Source organism: Hippoglossus stenolepis, chromosome 21, assembly GCF_022539355.2.
Source record: "Hippoglossus stenolepis isolate QCI-W04-F060 chromosome 21, HSTE1.2, whole genome shotgun sequence".
NCBI lineage: Eukaryota > Metazoa > Chordata > Actinopteri > Pleuronectiformes > Pleuronectidae > Hippoglossus > Hippoglossus stenolepis.
In genome coordinates this window covers 10267502-10288027 of record NC_061503.1, presented here as the reverse complement: position 1 = coordinate 10288027, position 20526 = coordinate 10267502, and the positions used below count along the sequence as shown (strand labels likewise).

The 20526-nt window shown below is 43.5% G+C and overlaps 1 protein-coding gene across 1 annotated transcript; it reads right to left on the bottom strand.

Moving 5' to 3' along the window:
- Positions 1-3034: 3034 nt before the first annotated feature.
- LOC118101116 (ubiquitin carboxyl-terminal hydrolase 31) lies at positions 3035-19335 on the bottom strand. The gene is made up of 16 exons (XM_035146803.2): positions 17748-19335; positions 13895-14032; positions 13591-13679; positions 12768-12860; positions 12379-12514; positions 11920-12070; positions 11522-11702; positions 10705-10816; positions 10505-10599; positions 10029-10106; positions 9780-9909; positions 8641-8760; positions 8316-8541; positions 7610-7768; positions 7347-7499; positions 3035-7261 (listed from the first exon to the last, which is right to left on the bottom strand). The coding sequence occupies exons 1-16, from the start codon at positions 18285-18287 to the stop codon at positions 5715-5717; spliced, it is 3948 nt and encodes a 1315-aa protein (XP_035002694.1). The 5' UTR covers positions 18288-19335; the 3' UTR covers positions 3035-5714.
- Between the last annotated feature and the right edge of the window lie 1191 nt (positions 19336-20526).

Below are 20526 nucleotides of genomic sequence, written 5' to 3'. Positions count from 1 at the left end.
CCTCTCAGTCAATCATTCCTCGCACAGCCAATGGTGTAGGATGAGTGTCAGTGGAAGCGTGGCAGACATGCGCTGGCTGTATGTCCAACTTTGACACTTCACACCTCGCTCCCTAGCATCCTGATGAGTCCTCTGTTATTGGCGAGTTCTTGGGATTCCAGCCACTCGCTGCTGTGCCTCATGTAGGAGAGGGTGCAGCATGTGGGAGGAATATGGCTACTGGGTCTCAGACATTTCACAGGTGAAGGTTTTCTGCCATTTCAAAATGAAAACCATCTTAAATCTGCGTGAAGATGAAATGCTCAGCAGAGAAATAATGGAGATTATATCCTGTGTGATGGTTCTGTTGTGTAAAAAAAGCCTTTTGTGGTGACAAATGACAGGGAAAGGAACAATGAGGACTAATCCTGATGGTTCATGGGAGTTGCCTCTGGTCCGCCAACAAGAACACGGTTTCCTTGGGTGTTGTTTTCAAGGCGCCACTCTGGGTTATGTAATTCAGCCTCGGATGTCCCACATGACACGTTATGTATATTGCATCGCCTAAAAAGCAGCATGCTCTCTCTCCAACTGCACTCAGAGCTTGCTAGATTTTTCATCTCCAATTAAAAGGGGACTAAAGTACTGCTTCACTGGACTCGGGAGAAGAGAAATAACTGACACGCTCGCTCCTGAGACGACTAAATAATTGAATTTGTTTGCCAGCCAGCAGGGGGAAAGAGGCTTGCATTGAGAATACATTTAGTCATCTGTAGGTTGTTATTTAGTGCAATGCTAAGATGCTAAAATGCTAAAATGAATAGGAGAAGATAATACGTTTTTTTGCTAATCTGACTGTGAGAAGTAAAAAAAAACAAAAAGGGCGGAGCCTGTTTTTACTGTTTTTTTATAAAGAGTTTTGGCTATCTATTGCCATCTGGCTGTGATGTTGCAGATGGCAATCAGCTGACTACAAATGCAGCACTGAAATGCATCTTGATTGCCCCCTAGTGGCATGCAGTATACATCACAACACCACCTCCTCCATGTTAGTGGACTGACTGGTCAAAGCACAGACTGAATCATTTTAGGTTGGTCTTATCACACTTATCACACATACATTGGTATGTTAAATTGATGATTTGTTTAAATCTATTTGATGCTATAAAAACACGGTGAAACTTCACGATTGACGGCTGAGACTGACTCACGGTTGGTCGAGCACTTGTATCAGCAGATTATGTTAAAACGTGCGCCATGGCTGCATCTGTTTGGGATGTTTTGGCTTCATTTTTGTGAAACAGGTGGAAGAGGAGACACATCATCCGTTATAAAGGGATAGTTCACCCCAAAATGAAAATGAACTTATTATCTACTCACCCCTATGCTGATGGAGGGGTGGGTGAAGTGTTTGAGTCCACAAAGCACTTTTCAGGGGTAAACAGCATTGCAGCCAAATCCAATACAATTGAAGTAAATGGTGACCGCTTCTTCAAACAGAAAAAAAACAACAGAAAAAACACATGACATATTTTCAATCAGTGTGAGATAGTAATGTGTTTATGAGAATGGTCCATTCTTTTAGTTTTTCCACAATGCCTGTGCTGTGTATGGACAAGCCTGTTAACATAATGAACTGCATATCACTGATATATATATCAAAAAGATGCAATGTTATAAGTGTAATTTAATTAAATCGCACTCAAACAAGTACCTTTATTATGCATTTGTATGTGAACTGCTTTGTAATTATTGATTGTAGTTTGATCTGTGTTGTTTTGTGATACAATATGATGTATGATAAACTATTATAACATAAAACAATGTTACATTATACACATACACAGTACAATGCCACCGCAAACATGAATTATACAAGTTAGATGAAAAATCTTTGTCATAATCTCAGCAGAAACGTTCTGAGGCTCACAGTGTTGCAGGGCTAAGTGTCCTATTACACAGGTGTTCCTCACATTGTGCCCCCCCCCATCCCCCATATGTGTCCCATTTACCACAGCAGCGCACGCATCGATCCACCCAAACAGCAAGTGGTGAGAAGGTGAAAGCTAATCATCAAGATCCTGCTCGTCGTCGCTCCTCCATCCAGGGACGAGAGTTTCTCAAAATGGAGACGTAGCCGCAGCATCAAGGATCGAATTTGGCCCAAGGAGAGGCCACGATTGGATTGATCAATACGATTAAATTGCCTTTCTGAAATGCATCGAACACATCAATGTAGCAAAGGCAAAAAAAAGTAAAGAAATTCAGCATGTCAGATGCATCGTGTTGAGGAGTCAAGGAGGGTAATGTCACAAAAGTTGCTGAATTCTCCACTGACGTCTTGATAATTATGTTCTATTGGAACTGATACAATTGGCAAATGATTATTGATTTGAGCAGTGGAGAAGCCTGGCATCCTCACAGAATGGTCCGGGTTGCAGTCTGCGAATTTTCTAATCACACTCATCCATGCATATTAACTACACATCCATGCATTTTACTGTTGAATAGAGACAAACGCTCAATTCCTAATGAAATAAACAACACTGTGTCTTCCCTGCTGCTGCTAAGAGACGCATCTTGCAGCCCCATCACACCGAAGGTGATTTTCACAATTTCAATACGGCAGCTGAGAAGTGAGAGGGTGAAAATGCAATTCCCAAAACTGATGACTGTTATTCAAAATTACAAGAACAGAAAGACAAAGAGGCCGCATTAATTCTTAATATGCTCAGCCTTGGGCCAAACTAATAAAAGCACAATTGAATCAGCTCTAAATAAATGATGGTGCCGGTAGTTTAATATTAAATCATCTCCCTCAGTGTCACCGTTAGATCTGATGCTACTATACATCTCAGTTAACCCACAAGTTCGAACTGAAGGGCATTTAACAGCTAATTCAGGTCGAGCGCAGCCTCATTCCCCCGATTCTTTTATTTCTGTTTCAACTGGGGCTTCTCAGGCAAACACTGAGCGCCACCAAGTGGAACAAAAAGTAGCTGCACAAAAAAACTGCCGTGCAAAAAAAAACATCAAATCACCCAGAACTACATACTTTTGTATGTCAACAAAATTTTATTTTCATGACATAATTAGATTCTGCTGTCGTTTGTCTTGCGTTGCCAAATCAATGCCAGCACACGCTGCTACTCCCCAAAAAACAAGATGAACACACCACAGGTCAAAATTACATTATATCACAGAATATGAATGGAAAAAAGAATAAAAGAAAAAACTTGCTCTCATGCATTTGTGAAAATAAATAACTCCTCATAGCACCTCGCTATATTTATACATCCCTCTCTTATAGCCAGCACCTGCAAGGTTTCACTTAAAGTGGATGTGACATACATAAGTCAGTTCATTTACTGCATGTATGGGCTGTAATAGCACAGTTTCAACTCACTGTAGCCACCAGGCACTGAAGTTAACATTTAGATTTATTCCGCACCGTGTGCCAGAAGGCTCTATAAAGCAGTTTACAGTCCAGCTGCTCTGGCTTAGCATCGCACACTCCTCCTTGAATGTGACATTCACTTGATCTATAGCTGTGATATTTATATAACCATAACTACTATTTGTGAATCTGTACCTGTGGGACAAAAAATCATTCGATGAAGCCTTACAGTGCAATTTTTTCACAGTGAAAAACTCAAGATATTGTGATTTACAGTACTTCAGTAAAGGTATTAACATCTGTCTATTGTTGTATTGTAAAGTAGGTCTGAGGTTGGATCGTACAAAAATGAAAATCAAGACAACTTCAGATTGTTGAGAAAATATTGCACATTGTAAATTTGGGGGATTTTTTAAGACAAAAACAGACGAATAAGGGATAAAATGGCAGCATTTTGTTTTAAACTGTCCTGGCCTAAATTGAAAAAACGTGTATAATAATATATATTTAGAACCAAAAAACAAGCCACACATCAGGGCATGCACAGTACACTAGTGGTGTCATTTGAACGCGTCATTTTAGTTTCCGAGCTCTTACAGTTGAAACTGGTAAAGACGCGACGATGAGAGTTACACCATAAGTCGTAAAATTGCAGCAAAAAAACATTTTTTAAAAATTGCCTTTTAAAAGACTCTGAGGTAAAAACGTGAGACGAATGAACACAGTACAGAAAACATTACTTTGCAAATGCGTTGATTTACTTTGAGAGGGTGAATGAGCAATACTTATCATTCATACAAAAATGTATATTAACTGTTGAAGAAATGTGCAAACAAAGCTTTAATAAAGTATGCCTCAACATGCTCTCTGATGCTGGCATTTGGAAAAATATACAATTAGAAATATATACACATCCAAGAGTAGCACGTCTACATACTCAGTGTGGGCATCAGCAAGAATCTGCTTGCATAGTTAAGTGCATGCATAAGCGATTTCAGCATGCAACAACGGTCGTATACTTCGTGATAGGTGTGTTTTATTTATTTTTTCTCAGTGCATTCAGTGTTTATCTATGCGTTCGATGCAAGGTAGAGAGATGTGCACAAGCTGCGATGTCACACGTGAAAGACAGAGAACGGGGGTGGGGGAGGGGGGAGGGGGGCTGACTCAAAACGCACCATAAATGCTCTACGTACATGTGTGGTGTTCAACCGAGGCAAACCCAGCTGTCTTTGAATATGTCGTCTTAGCGCGTGTAGTGGCTTTTTTTTGTTGTTGTTGCTGTTGTTGTTTTTACATAAACCCTGTGTTCATCTGAGAGGAATGTTTGGAGATGTCTGGCAGTCTGAAGATGCTGGTCCCCACGGGGAGCATGGGCACCGCAGGTAAGTGTTGGCATCAGCAGCTGGAGGGCAGAGGTGGTGACGGGTGGGGGAGCTCGTCTTAGGGGGGGTGGGGGGTTAACAGGTTATCACTGCTAAATCAAACACAAAACATTTAAGAGTCATTACAAAACCAAGGTCTCCAGACATTTAACACCAACGACACATGCTTCATTCCTGCACCTCCATCACAGACTCCTCCCTCTTCTTCCTCTTCCCCTTAAAGGCTGTTGCACAATTACTACACCGAGGAGCATATGTAAACAGCAGTTCAGGTTAAATAGGCTAAATCGTGTTTTACTTGAAATTACATTTTCAGTGCGTATTAAATATTAAAATTGAATTATAAATCGTCCAACACCTGCAGTTATAGAATTTAGATTAAATACTTCACTATGATTATCTGAGGCACTGATGTTTGTTGTTGACATATGGCTCTCGATATTGAAGGAGAGCTGTATGTTTTTTTTGGAAATAATTCAGCATTTCACTGCATCCGCATGTTAAAAATTGCCAGTAAACTTCCTTTGGTGACTGAGTGGTCCATGTTTGACAGTTCTCAAAAGTATCTCTCCACCTTTTACAGTATATTTGCTTTCCGTCTTGTGCAAAGTCACCTTTATTTTCACCTCCTACCGAGATGTACGTCTCCCAACTATGCTACAGACAGAACAAGGCAATCATTTCAATACATGTGGAGTCCATGCTTATTTACAACACAGTAGAATATTCCTCAAAATCAATGCAATCCATACAAAGTGCTTTGTTAAAATCCATTCCTAAATAACTATTTAACAATGTGGACAGTACGCGTCCAGTATGGCAGCTGGTATTCAGTAACCACTGAAAAGCTACAGGTGCTTTAAAGATGTTGGTCAGACACTCAGGTCTAGTTTGATGGTTAAAACACCTCGGAGCTGCACTTGAGAAATTGTTATCGAGTCTTCGATGCAACATCACTTGGACCTCTGGCTGGATTGTGTAGAGTTGATGGGGATCTTCCTGGACTGCATTGTCTTTTTAGCAGGCTCCTTCTTTGAAAGGTCCTTTGCATTGGCGGAGGACTGGGTTGTCGTTTCCGCTCCAGAAAGCTTGGACTTTGTGGAGGGCAGCAGTGAATGCTTGGCTGCGGCAGATGCCTTCGAGGATTCCTTGTCTTTGGCTGTGGTCACGTTAGTCTGGGCCTCTGAAGCCCCATTCTGGGCTTTCCTGCTTGCTGCATGTTGGCCTCCTTCTTTAGCTGCATCACCAACACTATCCTCTGGACTTCCTTTAGCCTCTCCCGTCCCTGATTTTCCACCATCAGCTGACTTACGGGTCTCCTTGGGCCTCAGAGCAGTTTTGAAGAAGGACAGACCTTTGTCCTCCGTCTTACTGTTCATACGAGGTCCCCTTAATGGTGGTGCTGAGCTCGAAGACGAGACGCCAACGCTCGAGGATCGGAGACTAGTCACGGAGGAGCTACTGCTAGAGTTACGGGCCACCTCCCTGTTCTCCGAAGCCCGACCCGGCCTGCCCTCCGCTCTACTAGCGGCACTTGACCTGGAGGGAGGTCCTCCGTGGCTGACCTTTCTCTCCGAAACCGCAATGGGCCGTGAGGAATCACGGCTTGCACTCCTTTCTGCTGCTCTAGTCCTTGCAGAGGCGGAGCTTTTCTCACCTCCACCTCTAGGTGATGCCCTTCTCTGAGGATGTGAGCTTTGTGCTCCTGGAGGACCACCCTTCCTCTGTTGGGCAGAGTCTGGATGTAATGCCTCCGGGGTTTGAGAGGACCCTTTTTTGGAGGGCGTTGCTGTTTTCGAGGAACCAGCCTTGCTAGTTTTAGGAGGTCCATCACTCTTGTCCTTGGGGTTTGATGCTGATGCTGCACCCTTTGTCTGTGTTCGAGACGGTGACTTGTCAATGGCTGGGGACGCAGGAGAGCAAGAGCTGGACGATGTTGAGGAGGTGGTGGGACGCTTCTTGGGACTCCTTTCACTCTCTAACCCAGTCTTTGCTGAGGTCCTTTTAACACCTGTGCTGTCTGCAGCCCCGTTTCTTTGTTTCGGCTCTTTAGCAGCTGCCCCATGTCGAGGACTAACTTGCTCAGCAGGAGTGACTATGTTGTTGTTATCCCCAGCCTGGATGGAGCTCTTCTGCTCCGCCTGCATCACAGCCTTGGAGTGAAGCTGCTCTATCAGCCTCTTACTGCCAGGATTACTATCCGAAGCTGTAAGGGCCAACTTGCACCCTGACAGTCTGTCCGGCTTAGGCGACCCAGTGAAGCAGGCGGTTGACAGCTGGCTATCAACAACCTCTCCTATCATCTCCAGAGTCGGGGAGGAGGAGTGGGATTCCAGGGAGAAGCGTGAAGGAGAGTTGGAACGGAGCTGGAGCTTAGCAGAGTGGGACCAGGATGGTTTAGTGCCATTTTCACTGAGAACCAACGGACTGGCGATGGAAGATCTCGAGGTGAAGGTTTGCCTTTGCATGCCTCTCACTGCTGGGCGGCTCGATAGGCCTGCTTTGTAGAGAGACACAGACAAATGTTAGACTCTCAAAGAAAACATTGATGAAATCCTCTGAGAAATGGCATAAGTCTCCCTCACCATCGTCCTCGCTCCGTTCAGCAGTAAACTCAGCAGATTCAGAAAGGGAGGCCAATGAGGTGCGTCTGGAGGAACCAGATGAGGCTTGGCTGGGTGGACGGCTGCCCATCAGCCGACTAATCCAGTGCTCACACAACGAAGAACTGGTGGAACCTTAAGGCCAAAATAGAGAGTGGCTGAACATCTGCAATTTATCCCATTGACAAAACCTGAGCATATACAGTATGAGAGGCAGTGTCGAGCCTCATATCAATAAAAGTTACCTCCCACAGAGCTGTTGGCAGACCAGGATGGAATAGTGGCTCGTCTTTGATAGAACAAGATGTAAGCAGTCTGCTTGCAGACCTCATCTTCAGACATGGGATGAACGTCACTATCATCAAAGCAGTACCACTGTCCGTCGATGGAGTTCTTACAGTGAGCTACGAGACACAATTAAATAAGATATGATAAATATATTGTGAAGGTTTTATAAAAAAACTAACCAGTTAAACGTACAATATGTAACTTCGGCCAGTAGGGGTCTCTCAATCTAAACAACAACAAAAGACCAAGTTTGATGACATCATGAAGCAGCATGGGTTCATGGGAGTTGTTGTCTTCACCACCATCTCTTGTTCCATAATCTTCTCGGATTACTTGGTTCCCCTTTGCATTTGTGCTTTGATGGGAGAGTTTCTCCGACGGAACGCGCAGCAAGCAGCCATGAACAATCATGACCTATTACAAGTGACCAATACAATGTTGGAAGGAAAACCAGCCTAGTGAGCCCATTGGCTAACTAGCTAACTGGCTAACAGTGTGCTTTTCCTATGTGATCCATCATTTGACCCGAAGTTATAGCAGAGACGGGCATAGCCACAGGTAAAGTGCATTTTTTAGACATTTTAATGCAGAATTGCTACATATTATATCTTTAATACAATAACAGGGACGTCTGTCATCGGTTGTGCGTGTCATGGTGGTTACCTGTGTAATGACCTCCCTGCATGGTCCCGTGGTGGTTACACACCGCGTACAGGTCATAGAGGTAGTCCTCCGGATCACGGCCCATCCCATAGGGCCGTCGCCATGGTGACCAGTGGGAGGGGAGGCTCCAGCTGCTCTGGCTCCTCTTTACCATGTGGGGTGCCATGTCCATACCGGTGAGTGGGAACTTCACCATGTTCTGCATCTTCATTCGTCGATCCGCATCCTGAGGAACACAACAATGTTCACAGCCTTGAATTCGAGAGCAAGTTCTTCTACAAGCACCTCGTACACAGTAATGTGAAAATACATTGTGTCTCACTACCTGTCTGAAGCGCTTCAGGTGGAGTATGAGGATGTCTGGCAGGGTCCACAGACTGAGCTTGATGCTGCCCTGCTGAAGCTGCTTACAGTGTGGACATCGCCACGCATCATCCGGAGCCAGCTGAAATGTGGAGAACATCAGTTATTAAAGAGTAACGATTATAAAGTCTGCCTCTTGTTCTCTTGTCTTGTTTTTTGTCATGAAAGCTAAGAATTTACAATCTCTGAAAAAAGAGTCCCCTGCCAGCACACCTAGAGCGGGGGCCCCTACATTGAATTGTTCAGAAAATTTAAGAAACTTTTATTACTAATTCTAAATGGAGGTTTTAGCCCTGCTGCAGCGACTGCAGGTTCGGTTCTGACCCGGCTCTTTGCTGCATGTCCTCTGCATTCTCTCTCCCCATTTTATGTATATACGGTCTTATCAATAAATGCAAAAAAATGCCCAAAATATACAGCAAACAAACATTGAAAACATAGAAAACTGTATTTGCACTGTTATCTAATTGGGCCAAACAAAAATGTGGTACATATTAAACTCACAAAACAATAATATATTGTCTTTGCTGTTTGGTTTCTAGACCTCTTCGATTACATATAGACGATCATGTCTACTACTGTTCCTCACTCTGATGACTGCTTATATCTGAAAAACCATTGTTTTTGTCTCACAATAAACAAGATTATATGATACATATCTTTTGAAATCGAATAAAAAATCCATCTGGAAACTTCATAGGGGCTAAAACAAGCAAAATGTAATTGTATGCGAAACAAAACTGGGAAAAGCATGGAAACCTGGAAATAACTAATGAGAAAAAGGAGAATGTGTGTGAGCTGCAAGTTGAAAACTTCAAGTTCATATATACGGAGAGAGTATTGTTGGAATAACCTGATCTGGTTCTTGATTACTCCGGTACAACAGAGACATTTTACTAGATCTTCTGTCAACTCGTCTCTTTTCACAGGAAATGGAGTCATCCGCAATTAACCCTTCCCTGTCCCCCTTACTCTCTTTGACCAGGATTTCATAAAACTCTGAGCTGAATCAGTGAAACCTTAATCAAGCCACATATTTATTCCCTGTCTTTGATCATATCCACACCACTAAAGACCCCATGGCCCCACGTCTCAGGCTACCTGTTCCTCTTTGGTGTAGAGTTGAAAGCACTGGGCGAGCGAGCACGTCTGAGGCTGCAGGTGCTGCTCCTTCACCTGACGCACACTCTCAGCGTCCGGGATGTATTCGTCCTCAGTTCTTTTGAAGAGACTGTGGACACAGCGCGGCACAAGTCACAGAGGGATCACACAGAACTCCGGAAGAAACAACACACCAAACATCTGTCATGAGCTTAATGAAGTGGGTGTGATTAGCAAGATGTCACTTACTAGTCTTTTGTCTCCTTGTCCCATTCAACAACAATTTTGACATGAGGTGGTCCTCCAGGGCCGCAGGACTTGTACGCCCTGTTAAATAATATTACATAGAGAGAATTATGCTTAACATTTTATACACTTATATAAAATAATAAAACTGTACAGAGCAACTGAAAGATACACTGGGGTAAGATTCCACTGGAGATCCCAACTACAAGCCTCTTTTATGAATTGTTTGAAAGTGTGTTTTGAAAATGCATATTGGATCTGAAATGGCTTCGATGGGCTCTGATGAGCAAAAAACAAACCTAGTGACATATAATAAATGGAAATGGAAATCTAAAGTCTGATACACCAAACACACACTGAAGAGTAGGACTACATACTATTCATAAATTATAAGTGGTTTGAACACACTGCAGGATTTATGTAACAACTACTCAACTGAGGCAACACTCCCCCCTTGTGGTAATAAGTGGTAGTATTACCTCTCCACAGAGGGATGGCAGAGTGGCTGTTCCTCCTGAGGCAAGAGATACGTGATTCCAACCACGCCCACCACACGTAACGTGAAGGGCCCCACCTAAAGAGCACCAGGGATGAGACATGATCAAATATAACACATTAACAAGATGGCTAAAGAAATAAAATACTCAAAGGGTGTGAAAAGCAGGTTGGGAGTTTGAACCTGCACAAAGGCTCCGGGGCGCAAAATGTGACGCATCTTCTCCAGGATCTCTTTCTGAAGAACGTCCCAGGTCACCGTTCGCTCCAAATACAGAATGAATGGATTTCCAAACCTGCAGGGAAACAAAAGCAGTGAGGTTTTATTATAATCATTAATATTATTATTATATGAAATGCATTCAATTTAAATTTGTGTTCCAAAGTATTTTATTACTTTGTTTGTTTGTTTGTTTGTTAGCAGGTTTGCACAAAAACTTCTCCACACGGATTACCACAATCCGGCCATATTGTAAGAAAGGGGGTTTTGCATCGATTTCTCAGAAAACTATTCATGGATCTTAATGGAAAACAATCAGGGATGTTTAGGGGGGTGATATTTATGAGTGTGCGTAATTTGGTGCAGATCTAAATGACAATCCAGACTTAGTAAATGTAAATATGGTTTCAGAGGCATGGGCCGTTCTAGTGTGAACTGTAGGTTAAGTCCACTGCTCATACAAACAAGTGTAGGAGGGCAAATTACCATGGCGACTCCTTGAACAAATCGAGTACACAACAATGCATCATCAGCTTTCGGTAGATTTCTATACATGAGTTCAAACGTAATAAGATAATGGGGGCGACTGCATGTCTTAGAGGAACTGTATAATTACTGACTAATTAATTAATTTGTACTACAACATTTTGGCAATGGGGTTATAATTGCATTATTACATGTTTATGATTCATTAAAACATGTGCCTGTAGATTCCAGTAATGTCAGCTCAATATCCCATAAGTGAATTAGGTCAGTATCAGCCCCTGACATTAGATCATACCTGCGTCCTTGCTGTCCAGCGCAGGCTCTGTTACACACCAGCAGGACGATCTTCTCCGCCTGCCCGCTGTTCTTATTAGGACTCGCCGGGGGTGTCGCCGGCTCTTGTATTTGCGTGGGAATCCTGTTGTTGTCTGTGCCGTACTTCAAATTGTTCTGGTTCAGATTTGCATGTGGGCTCCCTGAAATGAACAAATGAAAGTTACAAACTCTCCAAACATAAGTGTGGGTGAAAACCAATCCAACGTGCAGGTCAGTGTGTGTGTGGCAGCTTCCTGAACCGGGCGTTTCTCCAATATTGGTCCATTTCTAACCTACTCTCCACTCCCACGACCGTAATTAGACAGAGAGCTAACCTGATTTCTGACTGGGGATGGGGGAGTAAACAGGATGCTGTACCGCTTCGCTTGGAGCGGATCTGCTCCGGTCTGAACAGCTCAGGTGTCTCGAAGGCAAAGATGGAGTCGCTCTCCTGAATGATCTCCAGGTCGTCGTCGTCGTCACAGAAGGAGCGATGGAAGCCATCGAAGTACATTTCAGTGAGGGCGATCTGAACAGAGACCGGCAACATTAGAATTCACTCATGTGATTAGAATTAGTTGCAGTTAAAACCAACAAGTTATTAGTGAAGAGACTTTATTCTGAAACATAGAAGATTTATATGTTTACTTAGTGTTAATTATAAAACGGTGGCTCAAATCAACTGAGATAATTCTCGTCTCCCATTAAAAAACAAATCAAACCTCCTAATTCTCTCATGGCAAACTCTTCCATCCAATTTCCTCAAAGAACTTTAATCCTCTTAATTTGAATGCATTAACGGCCTTCAGCAGAAAAAGTTTCAGAACGTGGCAGCACCTGTTGCGCAGGGATTTTGGTCTCTTGGGCCACAGCTTGTCTCAGCCTGGACACGGTGCCGGAGAGCGGCACGGCCACCCCGACTCTCATACAGTGGGAGCACTTTCCTTGGTACACCACTGTCACATACAGCGGCCTGCAACACAGACATATTGAAATTAATTGGCTGTTCCATAACCGAGGCAGGACTGATGTTTCAAAGGTTCATGGCATCTCCTAATTTTAGCTCCCTCCTGTCACATCTCTCCTGGGGTTTTGCTAATCCGGGGTTGACACTCTTTTTAATTCCACGTCCAGAATACATCACGTCTCCTCGCATTTTTGGATGTTTGTTTTTCGTCTGACAGATATTTTCCGACTCATATAAAGTGGATGCCGAGCCGGCTTACCGTGTGTGAGGTACCGGGATTGGCAGTGAGATGCAGAGGAAAGGATCGAAGGTGTTGCTCTGTTTCTGGCAGTGAGGGCAGGTCAGAGACGACCTGCACAGAGACATGTTCCAGAACTGTTAGTGAATCAGTGGTTAATTAATAATAATTAATAATTAATAAGGATTAGTTCAGAGTTTTAGAAAGTGCACTCAATCTTTGTCTTGCTGAGAGTTAGAGGAGAAGATTGATACCTATGACATGTATGTACGTACAGAAAATATGAGCAGCAGGTTAGCATAGCTTAGCATAAAGACTGGAAAGGGGGGACCCAGCTAGCCTTGCTCTGTGTTACTTCCCATTGTGAAAAAATAAACACAATGTGGCATGACAAATTACATTTTCAACAAATTAAACAAACATAATACATCACGTTAGCGACTTTCAGATCTGCTGGGAGGTGGATTTTGTTCCTTGTAGACAAAGCCAGATTTCCTGTTTCCCATTTCCAAGCTAAACAAAACCAGCTGCTGGCATCGTTTTTTAAAACACTTCATTCAGAACTGAATTGTGTCCAAAAACATGGAAAACAAATAGAACCTTTGGCATCACAACAAAGGAGAAAACTAGTAAGTGAACCTTTGGAAGGTTTAGAATATTTCACCATCTTGTGTTATATGTGTTAATCACTTATTGTCTTGAAAGATGCATCTTTGTTTCATTCCTTGTAAATGTTCTGCATTGATTTTCACATAATAAACATTTATGAGCGCTGGTCATAAATGTGTATTTACATTTGGTTTAAACGGATCATATACGTATTCCAGCGACTTTAAAATGTCACCTGTATTGTGCCTGAAACAACTCCTGTACAAAAGAGCCAGGTGCTGGTAGTGGAGATCCCTCAGGGGGATTTTCTTCTTCCACTGGAGGCTGCACATATAACACAGAACAGTTAGTTGGCAAACACGCACAATGTAATGCATGTTAAATAACAGCAGCATTTTACTATATTGTAACATGTATCAGTGGAAAACACAGAAGGGGCAACATCTGGTTAAATCATTAAAAATATATCCAGAAATTTAGATTTAAATTTTCTATTACTGAGCATACAGCAGCCTTCACTGCCCTGTGTTGCTGTTTACCTTCCGAAGAGGTCTGATGTCAGGGTGCACGATATGATTGAGGTCTTCGTGAACTCTGTCCAGCAACCAAAGGAGGAATTCCTGGGCGTCGTGCTGGGAGTTACCTCTGAACTGAAGGGCACTCTTGGACACAACATTCTGCAGCACAAAAAAAACAAATCAAATTTCAGCACATCGCTCCAAACCACAGAGACGATTTCACATGGTGCAGCCGAGGCTTTTTTCTCGACATTGCCTGATCATAAAATATTCAGTGCGTTTGACCGGGATGACGATCAGCACAATCCTAAAGGTCAGTGGAGGTGGTGGGGCTGTTTGCGAGGCAGGCGTGGAGAGGCTTTTTAAAAACCAGGACGCAGGGCTGGAAAATCGACAGATTAACCGCCTCACTGACAATGAGCGACCAGAGATGAAAACGGTGTGTGCTCCGCGGATATAAAGTCACCCCTGCTAACCGGATATCAAATGTCACACAAGGTCAAAGATCCAAGTTCTGTGCGTCTTCCCAGCTTCTCCCAGGGGTCGTCCTTTCTCCTCTCAAGGCATCACAGGGGCAGCCTCAGCACTTCTGACAAACTGTGACGCAAACACAGAGCGAGCCGTCCGTCTGAGGCTCGACCACAGACGCTGTCTTTCATGAGACGGTTTAAAAAAAAATTCTGCAAATTCTGCATCTCTTTGAAACACCTTGATAAGAAATAACGTATCCTAAGAATCCGTGTCATGCAGAAAATGATCCTCTCAATGTATCTGATGAATAAAAGATGTATAATAAATACAATCAGTGTAAGTGAAAAAAAAAAAGATGAGGCTCCAGATTTATGCAACAAATATTTATAGCGTTAATGAACTCGGATGAAGTAACAAAATAGAGATTAATGTATTTCTATAGCAACTTATTGCATATTCATGATATCAATATAGCTTATATATTTCAGACTGTTGATTCAGATTGATTTTGCAGTGTAGCATTTTTCTCAACAGTATAATAAACTAGAAATAAGAAGAGATGAAATGTGTTGTCTTATGTTATAATTTACAATTGAATGTGTTTCCATGGGATTATTGTGTCTAGGGAGGGATCACCAGGCGATTGACAGTAAATAAATAAGAAAATCTACACTGATTTGAAAATATGAAGATGGGAAATTTAGTTAAGGGAGATTTTAAGACTGAGGAATTTTTAAGATCACATGAAAGGGTTTGTCCCTGATGCAAAACACAACAGGGTAGAGATACTTAAATTCAAAGAAAACTGTAACAAATTAATTTAAAGGAAATATATCATTAGAACGATGGAATCAACTGATTGAAAAATGAAGGCGAAGGTGAAAATTGTGAAGTTTTCTACTGTATCCAATTGTAAAAATCAGTTCCTTTCAAATCTGTGATCAATAATTTATGTAATATATTCAAAAAGGATTTAACCCATTATTACTATATGAAATTAAGTATCGCAAATCATCTAGGAGAGTTTGTGTGGATCCTGCTCAGGGGCAGTTGGGATGCTGCACAACAACTAGATTTCTTGAGAAAGAAAAATGGATTCCGAGGCACAGTGTTGTTGTCGTTATTATTTGACCGGATACGTCTTCCTAATGATCTTTGAGTGCTCTCAGTTTAGGCTCAGATTGTGGTCAGAGGCAAGAGGCACAAAACGGTCACATGCAAACACTGGGATGTGCACAAACCAGGAGAAGCTGCATTTACGGTTTTGATGTAGACGACGGAAAGATACATCTAATTTTTGCATAATGGGAAAGGAATCATTTTCAGTCAATCCGTATTTTTTCTGTTATTAGAGAGAACATCAGTAAGTATTCAGCTGCACGCCCTCACAAACTATACAAAAAACATTCATTTGTATATACTTAAAATTCCTCGTTTCTAAATTGAATAAATGTGCCTGATATAGACTGCAGCTGCACTTTGTTTCCCCACTCAGTTAAACATATTCAAGGCCTCTCACTGTGAACAGAACAATCTATATCCAATCAGACAGTTTGTTCTCTGGCTGGCAACCAAGGTAGGGAAAAAAAAAAATGGACGGAAATAGAAACACAGTGAAGAACCAGAAATGCGGCCCTGTCCAACTTAGTTCCTCTCCATCATGTATTTTGAGCTTCTGAAAGAGACAGAAAAAGACACAGGCACAAAATATATCCGTGTTGTGATCGTGACGAGCAACGTTTCCAGGTTGAAGAGGTGAAGCGAGGCTGGAGCAGAAGCTGACGAGCGTTTGACAGACATTTCAAACAGTAAATAACGAGAAGAGCTCAGCTTGATGATTCGACGCTCAGATGAGCTCAAAGAGAATTTTAAATAAATTAGTGTTTGGTCTAAAAACACTGACTTTGTCTTTCCCTCTTGGATTTATTCTCCAAAAAAAAAAAGCCTGATGATAAGCACAAATATTACATAAGCTGAGATGTGACTCCATAGAAACTGACAGAAGAAAGAAACCTTCTTGTTTTGAATAAACGCTTGTTGGTGAACCGGTCAGTCGGGTTGCTACTTAATCACTTCATCTGACCCCGTCTGCAATTATTCTGACGGACGAAGGAAGAACGGGATGTTTTATAGACTCAAGTTCACCTATTTATCTGCATTTGGTTTTGTCAGTGCTGTCAGAAGAAAATACTTTTATGCAAACAATCATTTGTGCAAAATAGCTCACTGTGATCGCCTCCCCTCACAACACACGTCATGGTTTTATAGCAAAAGACACAACAAACGAAGATGAATGAAGACTCATCTAACTTTCAGGGGTTTTTTTGCATCTTCCTCTATTTAAAATCAGACTTAATCTGATCTGTAAACTTACTTCTAGAACAAAGCACTGAAATGTGTGCAATTTGAGTCTGTATGCATCATTGATCCTAGTATCCCTATACTGCATATATCAACCTTGTGTTACTTTGGACAGGGGTAGATCCAGGGGTGGGGGCAGGGGGGCCTTAGATGAAATCTGATTGCCCCCTGAGGATCCCCTGTCCTGTCGGTATATAATCTCTCTTTTTTTTTATAAACTAGTAAAATATAGTAAATGATGTGTGACTTGGCTCAAAGCTACAGAGCTAACAGCAAACATGACTTAAATGTGAACTTAAACTACTTTCAGACATGCACCGAACTTAAGATAATGTCCTGACATTCTCCAGACAGCAGGAAATTCTCCGGAGGATTCATCGCGAACAAGTGTGCGTGTTGATGACCATTCTTACACGCGACGCAAAACTTTAATAAATGAAGGGCTGACACGTGTTATTGTCTTGTAAACAAAAACACATGATCTCCACCGCGGAATATATACATTACGTCCTGCCTCCTGCAGGCTGCGCCACCCCTTGTATGAAAGCTCCGGAGTTTTTTGTGTTGTTGTGAACGCGTCTGAGCAGAAGACATTGCATTGGTCAAACTCCGGAGAAAGTCCGAACCCGACTCTGCGGACATTCCCTGGAGTTCGTGTCTAAAAAAGGCTACTGGGCCATCCAACCATTGTCTATACCGCTATATATATATATTTGAGGGTCGCAGGGGGAGCTGACATTGGGTGAGAGGTGGGGGACACCCTGTGCCAGCGTGTCTCAGAGGCCAACCATTCACACCTATGGACAATTTAGAGTCTCAAATTAACCTGACTCCAACATGCATGTCTTTGGACAGTGGGAGGACATGTCATCTGCACAGGAAGGGATATCCCAGCTGAACTGGGATTTGAACAGGGAACCTTCTTGCTGTGAGGGAACAGTGCCACTTATAACTGGCCCCTCTGTCTAAATTGTGGCCCCTGATTGAGAAACATCCCAGATCCGCCACTGTTTTGACTCTGACACCTCTACACGCGTCCTACCTTGAAGTCTCTGCTGTGCTGAGGTGTGTACTCAAAGGTCCAGAGAGCCCGCACCAGGCCGGACAGCTGCTCCGTCACCTCCCCGGACTCCTGCTGCTGCTGGCCGGCCCTCCTCAGCACCAGCACCCCGTTGGGCTTGGCCTTCTCGCCGCTGTTGCTGCTCGTCTCCGCACCTTTGAACTGCTCCAGCGCCAGGTACTCGGCGAACAGCTCCGTGTTGCTCAGGCACTGGAGGATCGCGTTCATGAAGCAGGTGTTGCCGTGGTTCTTGAGCCCGGCCACCCCGGGCACCTTGTCGCCGAAGGGGAACCCCCCGCAGTCGCTGTCGTCGGACGGCACCGACCCCCCGGTGGTGCTCGGGAGGAGGGTCGAGTCGTCCTTCTCGTCCTCGGCGGCCTGCTCGTCGGTGCTGAAGTGGGACAGAGTGGACAGTGTCCGGAGGACTCTGTTCATGAAGCTGCCCACGGAGCGCACCGAGCTCCTCCGGAACAGCTTCTTGCTGAAGGATTTCTTCTCCTTGTTGCTGACAACTTTCGACATGGTGCCTGAGATGGTGTCTCCCCCTCCGCTTATAACACCGTAAAAACCCAGAGATTCCCCCCCCTTCGTCTCTCCGATTAGCGCATGGCCCGGAGCCTGCTGTGCGATGGCAGCACCCTCACTCTGTGGTGTCGAACACGAGGCCTGGGCATATTTCACAGAAACACTGGGGCCTGGCGCTGGTGGGGATCATATCACATCATATGGAGCCGGCAGAGGAGGATCGGATCAGCCCACTGGCAGCACTGCGTCGGATTGCATAAACATGGAGAGTCAGGGCGCCGTGCGTAAATGCCTGCGGTGGTCCCGCGCCCGCCTGCAGCCATCCTCCCACAGCGGGTCCGGTGAAATATCACAACACAACAAGGAGGCTGCCGATCAGCGGCACGAACATCCACCTCTCACAAGTGGGCAGAGGAGATGATCGGGATCCCTCATCATTTATTAAACAAACCGCAGCTCCACCCTTTTGAAGGTATTCCTCCACCCGTCCCTGGTGACCGTATCCACGGCGATGCCGAAAACGGATCGGCCGTTGTTTACCCCGTGGATTGTGGATGGCTTCCGCCCTAAACCATCGCTCTGCCAAACCGAGGAACCCCGCGACCGGAGCGGCACAGCCCGCCGCTCCCCCGCGCCTCTCCGCCCTGGAGTATCTGTTCGTGGGCCAGATGTTCGCGTTTCTCTGTCCCCATCAGAAACTCGTGGGAGCGGTCGTTTCGATTTTCTTCCTCCCCCAAGTCTTCAGCTGCGCCTCAAATAATCCAGCGCCTCCGCCGTCCGGACGGGATTCACGGCGAGGCCGCTTCCCCCTGCCTCCATCAGCATCATCTGTAGGCTCCGACACTGCAGGCAGGGCGGTGACGGCTGACGTCAGGGGCCCGACACTGGTCCATGTCGGAGGAGAGGAGCGCAGGTACAGCGGCGAGTGATGATGCTGCTGCTGGGTGATGCTCCGACTCTCCGGACGACACGGACACTGATGAACCGATGATTATGATGTCAACTTGTAAGAGCATTATTTACAGAAATTAAATATATAAATGAATATGGCTCTACACTACAAGTCAGTGCAGGAAGGATTAACCAGTATGAGTTCAAGTCTTAATATTACATGAGCCTATAAAAGCCTTTTTAAATAATAATAATAATAATAATAATAATAATAATAATAATAGATTGGCTCTAGCTCCCACCGTGACCCTCATAAGAAGTACAGATGATGGAGGCATGTTTAGATAGACAGACAGATGGATGGATGATGGAGGGATGAATGGATGAATGGATGGATGGAGGCAGGTTTATGAGGTTTGAGTTGAGATGAGATGAATGGATGTAGTTTGGATAGATGGATGGATGGAGGGATGAATGGATGAACAGCCGATAAGAATAATAAACTATATCTATATAGCCGCCGTCAAAGGAATCCAACCCATTGGATCATGTTTTGTGTATTTTCTTGTTTTGTTAATTATTTTAATGATTTTTATGTTTAAGTCTATAAATTAAACTGCTTCCCTGAGGTGATGTCTGATAGCTGCGTCCACCAAAGAGGTTATGTTTTCACCACTGTCTGTTTGTTTGTCAGCAAGATAACACAAAAATAACTAGACAGATTTCCACAAAACCTGGTGGAAGGATGGGACACTGGTCAGGGAAGAACCCATTACATTTTGGGGCAGATCCTTTCTTTTTCATTTTCTTGAACATTTAAAAATGTTGTGATTTTATAAAGAAATAAAAAAGATCTTGATGAAAGAAATGATATGCATTTAGGGGAGTGAAATCTTTGAGTGTGTGCAACTTGGTGCAGCTTGATTGAATTCAAGTGTGGGGCCTTGGTGGAGGTGTGCACTCTACTGAGTGTCATTGGAGATGTTTATCTTGATAGACAAACAGTCCAAACCCCAAAGATATTCAGTTTACAGTCAAATAAAACAGACACTCGGAGCTGATCTTTAAATGTGAGAAGGTGAGTATGGCATTTACTCTTAGTAAATAAACAAAAAATATAAATCTACTTTTGTTTTCGCTATTGTCTCATACCCCAGGTGTATTTTTGTATGTATGAGGGAGAGTATGTGTGTGTGTAGGATCAGGTTTTTTTTTTTTTTTTGTGGGTGTGTGGTTTGTATGTTGTCTAAGATAACTAGTTAAATAAATGACTGAAAGATGTTCAACGTTCCACCAGTCGATGAACCAACATAATCACCACTATCTCAAACATGAGATTTACCCC